Consider the following 13,999-nt stretch of genomic DNA (forward strand, 5'->3'; position numbering starts at 1 on the left):
AAGGCTCTAAAACCATCAAGAATAAAAAAAAATCACAGTAACATGCCTTTTATGGTAATCTGTGCTTAGACCAAGAAAAAGTGTGAAAATTTGAGTGTACTATAATAAAGACTAATAGAACATAATACATTTACACTGAAATTATGAAATAGGATAACTAAACCCAAGTCCAACCGTTTTTGGAAAACATCAGATGAGGCATTTTCCACACCCATGCCGAAGTTGAATGATGAGTGGAACTCAACGGGCATACTCAAACGACAATATATCATGTCTGAATTGCTGTTCTGTGTGCCAAATGTTTTGTGAGTAACTTTTAACCGAGGTGGACTCTCAATGGTTCCATCAATTCTCCATATCTAAAAATAACAGAAATATTTTAAAATAATACTATCCAAAAAATCCCAAAAACTTCTATTAAGCAACTAGAGGATGAGAAGATTGAAAGAGCCAACTTAAATTTTTCATGATTATCTTCAAAACTATGCACTTTGTTCTCTGACATTGAATTTAACCTGAAGAGCAAGGGAAGAAACAGATTCGGTATATCCTGACCACAATAAGTATTTTCAAGACGTTCCATACAGGAGTAAAAAATAAAAGTTTATATTTTATTAAACTAATTCACTTTGATTACACAAGTCACTGAAAAACTGTGTCACAAGAATCAGTAGTTTTCTACCACCGATGATAAGAAATATCAATTCAGTTTGTTCATATGATCATCATGGACTCTGAGTCTGATATTACTTTACCTTGTGCTGAAAAAGTGAGTAAGCTTTCAAAGTCAGAGATAGGAACATTTCAAAAACTTTAAAAAGACAGGAATAGTGATGAAAAAATTCTGATAAAATGAAAAAAATGCTGAGGTCATTTAGCTGGAATTCAGTGAAATTTATTTTGCTTAAGAAGGAAATATTCAGGGACAAGTACTAGAGAATAATTGGCTACACCTAAATTAAAGTAAATGGCCTAGAGAGATTATAGTAAAAAATCTCAGGAATTCAAACGTATCATTTTGGAATATATGAATATGGAACATTTTATATTTTAAAAAGGCTATATTACTCTGCTCTAGGATACATTAGTTAGGGAGTTTTTTAATTCCTATTACTGGTGCATCATAATGAAAGGAACAATCTGCGACACCACAGGTACTCTTAGATATTCTCAGGCTTCAGCTGAACAATACAGAAAAATGTATAGTAGAGAAGGTTTAAAAAGTGAAAGTACATGTAAGATACAATAAAAAAAACCCAATATAACTGTTTCCAGTAGCTGACCACAACATAAATTAGTAAGCCATATAATAAAATAGATAGGTATATCCATAGGAATCCATACTACCATAAATGAAACTGAAGATAGACAAGATCATCTGGAATTATCTAAGAGTGACTTAATAGAGTTATATGACAAACTATCTGATGACAGTAAGTATTAGTAAGGGTTTAATGTCTCAGCTTGCTAAACAAACAGTCATTGAGCAGGTGTCTCCGTAATATGTAATGTTACCTTAATGTGAGGATGATTTTTTGGCACATTGACAAATGTTGGTAACCGTTTACTAAACCACATAGCAACATCTCGGTTCATGTTAACAGCAAAAGGTTCAAAACCTTCTTGAAGGCCACACATTGTGTAATACTTGAATGTACTGGCATCCATTCCAAGGTTCATGCGACCAATCTGAGATAGGCCCAGTGCACAAACTGGAACAAAACCTAAAAAAACAAAAAACCAAACTCAACTCAACAGTAGCTTAGTTTAAAACCATCTAGTTTAAAACCAGGCATTGTTTATTTTCAATCCATCTATTGTGAGCTAAACTTTAGCTCCTACAAGTAATGCACATGAAGTGATGACAGTAGCAAGGATTTAAAGCTGCCTTAAATACTAGTGTCCAAGTTCAATATAATTGCTACCGAAACCCCTGAGGACTTAGGCACTATCCAATTTAATTTGTTATCTTTCTCATTTTAGACTAATAAACATGGCTTTATGCAACGAGCTAGACACTGGAAGCCAACCTTGTCTACATCAAAGTTATTAACAAAAGGTAAGTATGGTCTCTGAGAGCACCAAGTTTCCATAAGGACTTTGAGATGGTTCAGGTACACTTGTTTAAAATTTACTTTATCATCAGTAGCTACAATGGTTTTTTGCCAGCCTTCCTTTCTCCATCATTCACAATAGACAAATACATACTCTTTTAACACTAGCATTCTTTATGACTCAACTTTTTGATCTCCATATACCTTTAGACAGGGATGAAAGGCTGTTGACTTGTTTCACCATTTCCCAAGAAACAGAATTTGGAGCAAGATTAGGGAAAAGCCAACAGTACAACCTCTAAAGGAGAAATTTTTTTCTCCTAAACTTCAAGACTTCAGAACAGCTTTGTTAAGGCTGTCCCACATTCTCTACCTTCAGAAAAACTCTATCAATGATAAGATCCAAGAAGGGCAGTGAGCAACTGCAAAGTTTTCCAGCAATTACTAACAGGTATGAAGCCATTACTGGTTGGAGGAGATACAATTACAAAGAAAATGTCAATGAAAACATAAAGCAAAATAGTTTTAAAATATTCCCCATCTCCTTTACTACAGTCATGTAGATACTACGTTTTGAAAAAGAAAAGGCAAAAAACAGAAGAGGAAAAATATCCCAGAAAAAATGAGAAATTTGGTGAAGTTATGAATGGGACAGAGAAAAAAACAACAAATTAGACTTGAGTTATGCTGCAAAGATCTGTTCTTTTGATGCAGACTCTCACGACACAGCACTCAATTTGTCCTTCACAGACATGAACATAGTACATTTATGCTCCAGTGAGATTATCAGAGCCTACATTTTCAGGTTTTGGAAATTTTTCAGGATGCTTATTATTACCACTTCTTCTTAGCACTGAAGTCCAGAGAGGAAGCCTAGCAACAGTGAGAAAATTTATCCACTCGGACTGCTGAAACCCCATTAATGTGGTTAAAGGAAAAAAGAAATTAAATTTGTGCCACATAAGCACTCTCAAAATAAATTTTTATGAAGTTAGTGTATAGCACAGTCTGAAGGCTCATATCAGTGAAATATGATTTCTCAGCTCTCTGAGTCATTATGGCAGTCTAGTTTTTCTGCTTGTTGTATTGTTTTGTCTTCTAATAACCATGTGACTTTAAAAGGGAAATTACCATTTTCTATTCCAAAGTCAGCAAATGCAAGCTCTGAACCTTTACTGGTTATAAGCAACTCTCCATTCAGAGTAAAGATGATTGACTTGTCATCCAGGTTTATCATACAACCAACCACGTCTCCTGGTTGCCAGCTTCGTCCAAAGAATCCACTACCTTGATGCCAGCACTGGCCCTAAATAGAAAACCAAGTAAATAAACACAGTGCTAAAATTAAAAGTTAAATACAAAATAAATAAAGAAACCCAAATATTTTATTTTCTAGGATCTCAAAGCAATTCGCAAACAGTTCTGATTATGACTTTTGCCTTAGAGATAACAGAGACATAGAGCAACTAAGGCACCCTAACTTCAGCAATTTGCAACCTGGTAACTACTGTTCACCGGATTGAACTTCTTACATGCAGGGTCATTATTATCCTTCTGGTCCTTTAGGAGTCAAGCTTGGGAGGAAAGGATGTGCAAAAAGCAGAAAAGACAGAAAAAGAAAAACACAGCTGTGGTTCTCTCAGTTAATGAAGAACTTTTCTTTGATTTTTGTAAAACACAACTTATAAAAAAATGGAAGTGAATGCTGTATCTCTATAGTTACAACAGACTTCTGTACTTAGTTGGGTGTACCCTAGGAAGATACATATAAATCAACACTTCTTTGTTAGCATAATCTCATGACCAGAACCAAAATGGAGGTACTATACAGCATTAAACAGAGCTCAGAGATATCTTTATATGAATCAAAAATATTCCAGTAGTTGATGTGGAGTACACAGAGGAAACCTATCCTGTAGTTCCCTGTCTAGCCAGTTCATAGATCAAAAGAGGTAAAGGTGTACTGACTTTGCTTCCTTCAAATACAAATGCTTGGTCATCAGCTCCCAGCTCTACATCAGGTCGACAGCCTGGTCTGGCCCAGCCAACACGCATATCTCCACCTGTCACAGCTTCAAACTCAAAGTACCACTTTCCAGACTTCACTGCATAGGATTGTTCTACTCTGAAAAATCGTATCTTGTCGATGCTGACTTTTTCCACTGTCTGGTCAGCTGTAAAAATAAACAGAGAAAAATACCACTTTTAATAATAGAATGAAACTATAAATGTCACTAAAAAAGGCCATTATTCTTACTGAAAATACATACCTATCTCTTGGTCAGATGGCTCAATACTATAACCATAGCCTGCAAATGTTCTAACAGCTTCACGGAGGCTATCTCTGTTTGATTTTTTAGTACGTTCATCTAATAATGCATATGGCACTAGCCGAGGATTACGTTTGTTCTTAAGATCCTGAAAGAGATTATAAAAGACAATGAGAAGCAAAGTCTGTTTAGACACCACAAAGACTTTGCCTAATGAGACAGAGTGTACTTTGGAATCCTGTAAACATTACAGAAGAGAAACAGCATTGATGAAGAAGAGTTCTATGAGCCTTCCAGGTCTGATAATCCTCTCAAAGTTGGCAGGGCTTCTTTTCCTGCTCCCCACCCCCTCTGGTTTTTCCAGATATTTCAAGACATTCAGTATTTATCATCTTAACTAACACTCCCTCCCAAGTGATGTTCTAGAATACAAAATATCACATTCTTTACTTATTCCAAGTGCATGTAAAAAAGTTCCTACCTGCTGAATGCCATAGGTCCATCCTTGCTTTATTCTGTCTTTTGCCCAGACATTATGTGCGTTTTCTGCTAGTTTGTCAACTAGAAATTCTTGAGAAGGTAACAATTTCACTTCAGAAAGATCAAGAGGGGCAGGTTTATATCCATTTGACATCATATAACTGTAAGTCAACAAAGCAAAATAGAGAGTCAAGATATCCCAGCTATGGTATTTAAATCTTTCTACGAGGCAGACATAGGGTAGATGCCACTTTCTCCACTTTTTAATCTCCTAGTCTCCCATTCCTTTGCAAAAACCTTGCATTGTATTTGGTCATTCACTACGATATAAATTGCATTCTAGCAGACAGTCTCATTTGCCACCTACTTGCACAATAGCTAATTAAATGTGACTCAGATCCATATATGCATGCCTAAATGGTTGCTACAAAGCAACAAAATTGTTATTGAAGGAGTACTTGTAATATCTTTTTTATATTTTTCATTTAAACATTTCAAGTAATTTCTATTTTAGAGATCTGTATGACGAATTCTTATGAAACACTTTTATGCATTATTAAGCATGGTATTTTAGTTCACTATTCTGTAAGGACTGCATTACCATTTTTTTCCAACAGAAGAAAACATTTTAACTATTGTTCTTATCACTTTTTCATTGAATAAAAAGTTTAGTAATTTTTCAGCAGTAGCTATTATCTTCTCTAAGCCCTCCATATTACATAAGGACTACCTGCCCTTTTAGACATATGCAGACTCTCTTTTGCTCAAATCAAATAATTTCCATTCATTAGGATGTTTCATATAGGCAATAGGTATTTTAACAAGACAATAATATTAAACCAGTATTATGATAGACTATTTGCAGTAGGAACCTTGAGAAAAGATCTTTTTTCCTTTTTTTAATTAATGCCATCACCTGGATCAAGAATACCATCTTCATGTCATAAAACCATGTATTTTATTGCTCACTTTAAACAACTACCTTTGTTTCTCATGGATAAATTTCATTCAGGAAAAAAAGACATCTGGTGGGTTAACAAACTGATGTGAAATGGTGAGTTATCCAACTTGCTGTTTCTGTCTTCTACGGTAAAATGGTCAACTCTCTTTGAAGTAGATACATTTACCATCATATGAATAGACTGTCCTTTACCATGAGGCAGAAAAGCACTGCAATGTTGTGTTTAACTTTGGAATCCATGTTCTAGGGTGATGTAACACTGCTACAATTGCCTGTGGTTTAAGTATGTGACTGTTTCTGTCTCTGAATAATTTCAGGAGGGGGTTCACAGCAGTTTTCACATTCCACAATCACCACAGGCAAGGCAGTGACCTAACCAGAGACCTGTAAGACCTTATCAGGTATGGGGCTAACAGCAAGTATTCTTTAAATGAACTTAAAACATTTTATATTTATAATACATATTATAATATGCAACTGTAATCATAAGGTACATACTTTTTAGGAAGTTTGACTTTTTTAAGATCTTCCTCAGCTGCTGGATGAGCATGAACAATGTGACATCCAAGGGCCAAAAGGGTTCTGGCATAAAAATGGCATTATTGAAACACAACATTATAGTTGTCATGCATTGTATAAATACACAGAAAAAATTACATTTTAAAAACATGGAAGTAACCCAAAATAATGGTATTTTAAAACCCAAATATTTAATTTATCAGAAATCATAAATAAGTTGTGCAAATACTAAAAAGGCACGAATCTATGACTTGAGATTCCTACCACTTTATTAAAACCAACAGGATCTGGTGGTGTTTTTTTCTTTGTATTTCTAGAGACAAAGTTTTTCGAAATCAGTATGATTGGGTTCCTGGGACTTCTAGCAAAGCTAGCAGAATGAGATATTTGAATGGCTTTTAAATCTTACAAATAATATGATGCGCTTGAATAAAAATAAAATTTAAAAAGTTTATTTTCTTTGATATTTAAATCTCACTTGAGGGTTTCAGTTGACATTTGCAGGTTATAATTCTTCTCTGTCTCAGGCAATTTTGAGAATTCCACGAGACAAGGATGATGCCTTTTATTGTCATCCCGTATCTGCAACAGAGTAACAGAAAAGGGTACTTTCCTGATAGAATCAAGAATCACAGTAAAAACCCAGTAAATTCTTTGCAGTAATAAAGACAATATAAGCAATACCATTTATCTTTGTTCAATGACAACTACTCATAACTATATAAATCTACTTTTCCCATGATTCATTTATAATGCACACTATAAGTACTGCTCTATAACTAATGAAATAACAAAACCAAGGAATCTGAGGAACTTGAATGTTTACAAAAGCCACCCAAAAGTTAATACCACTGTCTCCTTCCAATTTACATGGTCACCTGTTGTTGGTAATGTATAGACCACCTTACATACCCTGTTCAATTTCCAAGTCCAGCTTTGGGCTGGTGGGAGACTTAACCTGATACAGGTGACTGTACCCAGACAGATCATTCAAAACATACCTTGCCATATGTCCAGCCTAGTTCTATTTTATTCATTCCCCACAGTTCATGGATATTTTCAGCTAGTTTGTCCCTGATCTTTTCAAGATGAAAAGGAAGAGCAATCTGAGAAAAGAGCATAACAATTTCAGAACTAAGAAGAGGTTCCAGTCACCACATTTGTATATCCAAGATCATCTAGATCAGTTAGTACATCACAACACACAATTGAAGAACTGCTAAGAAAGAGGGAAACTACCTTAGTTTTTATATTGTGAATTTAAATTCTTAACAGATATATATTATGGGTCCCATTATTGCAAACTTCACATACCTGACTGGTGTCTATTGGACAAGGGATAAAAGAAGCTTGCGAGAGAAATTGTGTTGTACCCAACAAATCCCTCACACCTTCAAAATCTCTTTTATATTCTTTGACTGGTTCCAGTTTCATCTTCTCTTTTGGAAGCAATGCTTCATAACAGGGAGCATAGCCAGCAGGAGGCAGAAATTTAAACTCTCCATGACGTCCACCCAACAAGAAACGAACTCTGTTCAATTTTCAATGAAGCAATTAGACTCTTTAATAGTCAGCATATACTATCATTATGTATAAATAATTTAGAAATGTAAACATTTATTATATTGCCATTTACAAAAATGCAGGTGTGCTTCATGTTTTGGTAAACACCAAAGGGTTACCAAGCATTCATACTAGCAATACTATCAGTAAAACCGTCACCTACCCACTATTCTTTGAAAATTTGTTTTGACTAAAGCAAAAGTAATTATTTAATGTGGTAGCATATTTAAATATTTCTCACTTAAAATCAAACGGTTGTAAGTTGTGAGTTTTTTAATGGATTTAAGGGATTTGAAAACACAAATCTAATTTAAATTGGACTGTTACTCTAAAAATACTATTGGGACTATTGACACCTAACTTGAAAATTTTAAAGTTACTTCTCAGTCCACACATGCAGACAGTTGGCACATGTGAGAAATACCAACAAAACACTAAAATCATAATACGTTAGGAAAGCAAACAATATTATACTAAATATTACAATTGGGAATGAGTTCCAGAAGCATAACTAAGATTCCTTGTAAACCAATAAATTGTTCTTTTTCTCCTCAGATATAGATTTTTCATATAAATTTACGAGTATACTGGGAAAAACAACAGAGACAAAAGCTGCATACTTTGGTCCTCAAGAGGGCAAACTCTAGAGGTAAATAAACACAGAAATGCATAACAGAGCCTGTTATCTCTAGGAATTAGCCCCTATATTTCTTGTGATGGTGTGACCAGAAACCTATATGAATATTAGAACTACCAGATCAACATATCTTGTTTATGTTTTTAAAAAGAGGAGAAAAATTAAGCCCCCAGAGCACCCTCCTTCACTCATGAACTCAGGATTCTCATGGAAAAACATTTTCTGGGGTAGTAACAGACACAGATGACAGCATATACTTGCTATTTACATCAGCTACTGCAAACTACAGAGGAAAATGCTCTCACAAAATATAAAAGCAACATCAAATAAGAATGAAAAAAAAGAAAATAATTGCACCAGTTTTGGCAGATTTCTTACAGTAAAAAGTATTAATGCAGCTACATATAGTATGGCCACTCCAGGGGAATAAATGAAATTGATTTACTAAACCTTTCCCAATCCTCCTTTATTCTGTTTGATTCTACAGGAGATTTTCTGAATTCACTGAACATAGACAACAATATAAATTGAATGCAGTAAGTTTGAGTCTCAGTGTTTTAGCTATAGAAGAGGTAAGAAATGGGCAATATTAGTAAAGAGATTCCAAAGCTGCTTCTCATCAGTTCTGTTTTCTACTGTGAACACAGTATCAGTTTTCATGACGATTTAGATTTTTTTACTCCCTGCTGAGAAAGCCAGTGAGAATTTTAATTAGTGCCAAATATGGTGCTGTGTTTCTAACATGTTTTTTCCACTGATAATTGGAATGCAGAATTAATTTCCCCTAGGTCACCAAATACCCATAAAATAATACTTTCCAGACACTGCCACTTAGTCAAATTGTTTACAGGCTCACATTTCACTTTTAAGTGAAATCATCACTGAACAAATCAGTAGTTTTCTGCCTTCTTCCAGCTGCTATTTGGACAGAACTGAAGCAACAAAGCAGAATAAATCATACTAGAATTTCGACAATATTTTGTGTGATAAGACAGCAAAGAAAACAATTAAAATTAAGTTGTACTTACTTTACACCTGCTGATAAGCTTACAACAGGGAAGAAAAACCCTTCTGTACTGAAGTTCTCAAACATTCCCTGTACAGGCTGACCATTAATGCGGAATGAAATGCTGGGGACACCTAAATCCAAGCAGCAGCTAACCACATCATCAGATGCTAATAAATGCTGATTGACAGATGCTACCGCTCTGGGTACCCGACCTAGGATAAAAATGTTTAGTAATCATAAGATTTAAGCAGGCTTAATTTTTTTAAATTTTTTATTTGGCCATTTCTAATGGAGTATCTTACAGATGCCTCCCAGTCTTCTCCAGAAATAGATAATTTCTGACATTGGATAATTGTTCAATAGTGTTGAAATAAAATATTGAATTACATGTGTCTGCACACACATATTTTATACACAAAACCCTATGCTAGAACAATGCTAGTATAATTGATAAATGAAACTCTCAGATTATGAATTGTTAGAATTAATGTCATAAAATTTACTTCAGTGTATTCATGTATGCTCTCCTTAAAAGACACCTTTTATTTGCATGGCCCCACTCTATTATTTTCAGAGCAGTTGAAGAATGCCTAGATGCATATGGCATTTAAAGGCACTGAGAAATGTGGGGAAACTAAGGATTTTGCCTACGTGCCCTGAAAATTGCACATTAAACATAAGCCATAAATTGAACAAGCTAAAAAATAACCATTGTTTACTTTGCATGCAAGAGAAATCTGGAAGAAAAAATAATGTGCTAGTTCATAATTAAAGACTCTATACACAAGGACTAAAATGAGGAAGTTGGCAGTAGTGTAGCAATTATAATTTTTAATTGGCAAAACTGTCTTTTATGAAACTGTTTATCAAAATTCTAATTCAATTTATCAGCTCTATCAACAGGTTTAAGAATAACTGTCATTTTCCTTCAACTGTAGATTCAAAGTAAAAGAATAATGCAAATGTAGATTCATATAGAATTAATTTATCTGAGATCAATACATCCATTGAATTTGAACAGACAGAATTAAGTCAGTATTGATCTAGATCTGGAAAATGCCATTCTGTGATCAAAATCATGAAAATAGAAGCAATCTGCTAAAAAGTCTAATTGGTATAATTCAATATTGGCTAGCATCTCAGACAAGAAGTCTGATCTGAACTCCTAAATAACTTCATGAGAACCTGGAGTTCTGAATGTAGCTCACTATAAAATAGCATGTTATATATACAAAGGAATGGAAGGTAAAAATAGGTAAATGCTAAGTGTAAGAATAAATGATAGCTCACAAAGCACTTACCAGACCACAGATGAAGGCCATCAAACCCAAAAGAGTAGAGGTCATCACCAACACCATTGCCTCCCCATCCTTCTCCACCTCCAGGATAGGGGGCATAACCTGAAGTAGAGGCCCATCCAACTCGTAAGTGGGTGGGTTCTGCCGTCAAGAATGGATCAACCTGATCAATTATTAACTCAAAGTACCACTTCTTGTACTGTGCAGAGCCCTCAGCAACACCCAAAAATATGTTTGGTCTTATGCTAAGAAAGAAAATTTAAGCCAGTTAGTGTAAACATAAAGTGTGACATATGAATTATATTGCTGTATAATTGTCAAATTCACTTCTCAAGTACAATACAAGTGTAGATACCCACATTTTGCTTATAATATTTTAAAAAGTGACCTATTTTGTATAACTTAATAAAGCTGCTGTAGAATCATCTTCTAAGGTTGAGGTTCCATGCTTTGAAAAACTTACAGTCAAAAGAGAAATGACAAGATCATTTCCTAAAATCAAAAAGCCAGGAGTGAGGTTGCCAGGAAATCAAGACCCTCTTAAAACACACAAGTACTTCACAGTATGTTCACATTCTCTGTGCCCTGTTTTGACTCAGAAACAACCAGCTTTCATGTTCCTATTTTAGAACAGACCTGATTATAAATTAGCAATTTCTATTTGAGCACAGGTTCCATACAAATGCCATATAGTTAGTAAAAATGGTTTTTTTTCAGAAGTTAATACATAAGACATTATCACTTCCTAAAGTGTGTTTCTCAATATTGAAAGCTTTGGGATATTTCTTAGGTTACAGTATTTTATTCAATTAATTATCCAAGATATGGAAGTTCAATTTTTTCTGATATAATAGTAAAACATATCACTATACCTTGTCACATCATTAATCAAACGTGTTTGCAAGAGTAAGTCTCTTCTAGGCAGTAAATTGTCACAGATCAAATTTTGATTGGCACGGACTGCAACTCCATTACAGACACACAGAGAGCAAAGTACATCGAGAACCTTAAAAGAAAAATCAGAAGGAAGTCAGATAAAGGCAGCTAGCAGCATACACTATTATCCAGTTGTCAGCTTAATTTACATTCAGAATAGGCCTAGAGCAAGGAATATAATATACATTATCATTTTCTACATACTTTCCATTATATATGGACTGAGTGTAGTCTGTACTACTGATAGAGGATGTCAAACATTTGTGGAACATAAATTCAGAACACACGGTTTGAGAATGCCTAAAAAAATTTCCTTTAAGATTCCTTATTCTCATTTTGATTAAAAATAAAAAGCTGGAACAGCTGTATGTCAGCTCCTTACAACTTTTAAATTAAATCTCATTAAAAATTAGAAATAGAAAATGTAATTATTTGATAAATTTTCTGCCACCCAAAAAACTTCATGTGCAAAATTACTGGACAATTCTCGATGGCAATTATCTGATTGCTTATGAATCTCTTCTGGAAAGAATGTTTTCAATTTGATAAATAATCCATTTATTTATCCATTATAAATAAATTATTATAAATTTATTCATTATAAAATGAAAAATGCTTAAAAATTTCACTATAAAGTGAAATAGAATTTCAGAAAGATGTTATTCTAAAACTTCAGATTTCCTTTTTATTTTGTGCTTGAGTCTGACGACTGATATCATTCTTCCAGAGTACTGGAGCAGGAGATTTTGGAAGAGAGAACAGTAACACAGTGTAGGTTAATGCTGAATAACAAAGCTGCACACTTTTGCAAAAAACCAGAGAAGCTTAAATATGTACTTGACCTCTGACAGTCTTTGAGCAATGAGCCCAAATGATCTAAACTTCTACACATCACCTCCAAGACAAAGACATCATTGACTGTGTTATTACTATTGTACAGCACCAGAAACAGCAGAATATAACTTTCATTTTAGCTCCTCCTGTCATCTGACTAGTGAATTTAGCACAAACCCACTATCAACAGCTTACGCTGTTTAAGCTAATATATTAGCTTAAACACTTTTCTATGTCCCAGCCCATGCAGTTTCTTTTCTACCATCTCTGCTATTGGGCAGAAACCATCTAGAAGAAGGATAGAGGTAATTATTTAAAAAAACACATAAACTCTGACCAGCACTCAGCTGTAAAGCATCTTAGTAACATTAATGATTACCAGCAACTCAGACCTTACATGTAAACTGTTTAAATAATCTCTTTCTGACAGAAGGCTTTTAATTTAAAAAGTCCTTCAAATCAATAATTTCTAGGACTATATTGCTTATTAATATTAGTGTTTCTTATTTTCTAAATCTCAACAGAATTTCTAATCTAGGAGGAGAACGAGATACACTGTGGAATAACAGATAAATTAATTTCTTACCACTCTTCATTACTTTCAAAGACACTAAAAGTGGAAATGCACAAATTCATATAATTCTTCTCCTGTGTACATTTTCTTTTTCTGCTCTAAGCACTCACTATAAGATGTACATTAAGATGTTTCAGACAAAAGGTTCTTTGTAGGTGACTGGCATAACTTAGTAATCTTGCTAAGAGCTATAAATAGCAAGCTAAACTTACTTCTGAAATTTCAACTTTTTTTCTTACGCTTGCTTGTATCAGTTCATACTCCTTAACCATGCTTAAAAATACTTTTCTCCTTTAATGTATCTATAGTTGGTTAGGTTCTCTGTACTAGTGATTTACAAGAGAAGGTAATTTCAGCTCACTAAAACTTTTTCTGTTCTTCCTCGAGGTTATCAGTCTTTCAAATAAAATTTTAATTGAGGAAGGAAACTCACATCAGAAAATCACACAAAAACCTATATCTTCGTCTGTGTTGTGATGTCATCCTGGTCGCAGCCAGTAACTCTGTTCACCTTCTTCTATCATAATAATTTGCATATTGATGTCTAAATTAATTTCATCCAGTATTTCTTCTGGAAACTCAGGGGTTTTTTCTTTCTTCAGAACACCTGTGTTTTCAGATATTTGGATTATTTTTCTGATTTCTCAATTTATTTTTTTCTTTTCTGCTACTATTATTATTACTCAAATTAGGAATGACTTTGCAGGATATAGTTCTCTATACCTGTGGATACAATGGTAGTCCACTGCTTCTGCAGAGCCCTGAACCACAAAGCAAGCTACTCTGCCCACTTTCTTACAGCCACCAGAATACTTCATTTCTCGTCAAATCCAATGTTCTGACTGGTTACCAATATTTCTTAAC

General features: G+C 34.2%; 1 protein-coding gene across 1 annotated transcript in view; it reads right to left on the reverse strand.

Annotated features, from left to right (window-relative positions):
• The window catches only part of RYR3 (ryanodine receptor 3), a 161,691-nt gene that overhangs the window by 107,253 nt on the left and 40,439 nt on the right, over positions 1-13,999 (reverse strand). Inside the window, exons 19-31 of the mRNA XM_069018746.1 lie at positions 11,664-11,797; positions 10,795-11,036; positions 9,513-9,705; positions 7,599-7,815; positions 7,286-7,390; positions 6,763-6,866; positions 6,264-6,347; positions 4,806-4,965; positions 4,325-4,472; positions 4,023-4,228; positions 3,186-3,360; positions 1,516-1,724; positions 175-359 (exon numbers count right to left, since the gene is read on the reverse strand). Of these exons, the coding sequence (XP_068874847.1) occupies positions 175-359; positions 1,516-1,724; positions 3,186-3,360; positions 4,023-4,228; positions 4,325-4,472; positions 4,806-4,965; positions 6,264-6,347; positions 6,763-6,866; positions 7,286-7,390; positions 7,599-7,815; positions 9,513-9,705; positions 10,795-11,036; positions 11,664-11,797 (2,162 nt within the window). The remainder of the gene's footprint in view (positions 1-174; positions 360-1,515; positions 1,725-3,185; positions 3,361-4,022; positions 4,229-4,324; positions 4,473-4,805; positions 4,966-6,263; positions 6,348-6,762; positions 6,867-7,285; positions 7,391-7,598; positions 7,816-9,512; positions 9,706-10,794; positions 11,037-11,663; positions 11,798-13,999) is intronic.

This window comes from Aphelocoma coerulescens, chromosome 5, assembly GCF_041296385.1.
Source record: "Aphelocoma coerulescens isolate FSJ_1873_10779 chromosome 5, UR_Acoe_1.0, whole genome shotgun sequence".
Classification (NCBI taxonomy): Eukaryota; Metazoa; Chordata; class Aves; order Passeriformes; family Corvidae; genus Aphelocoma; species Aphelocoma coerulescens.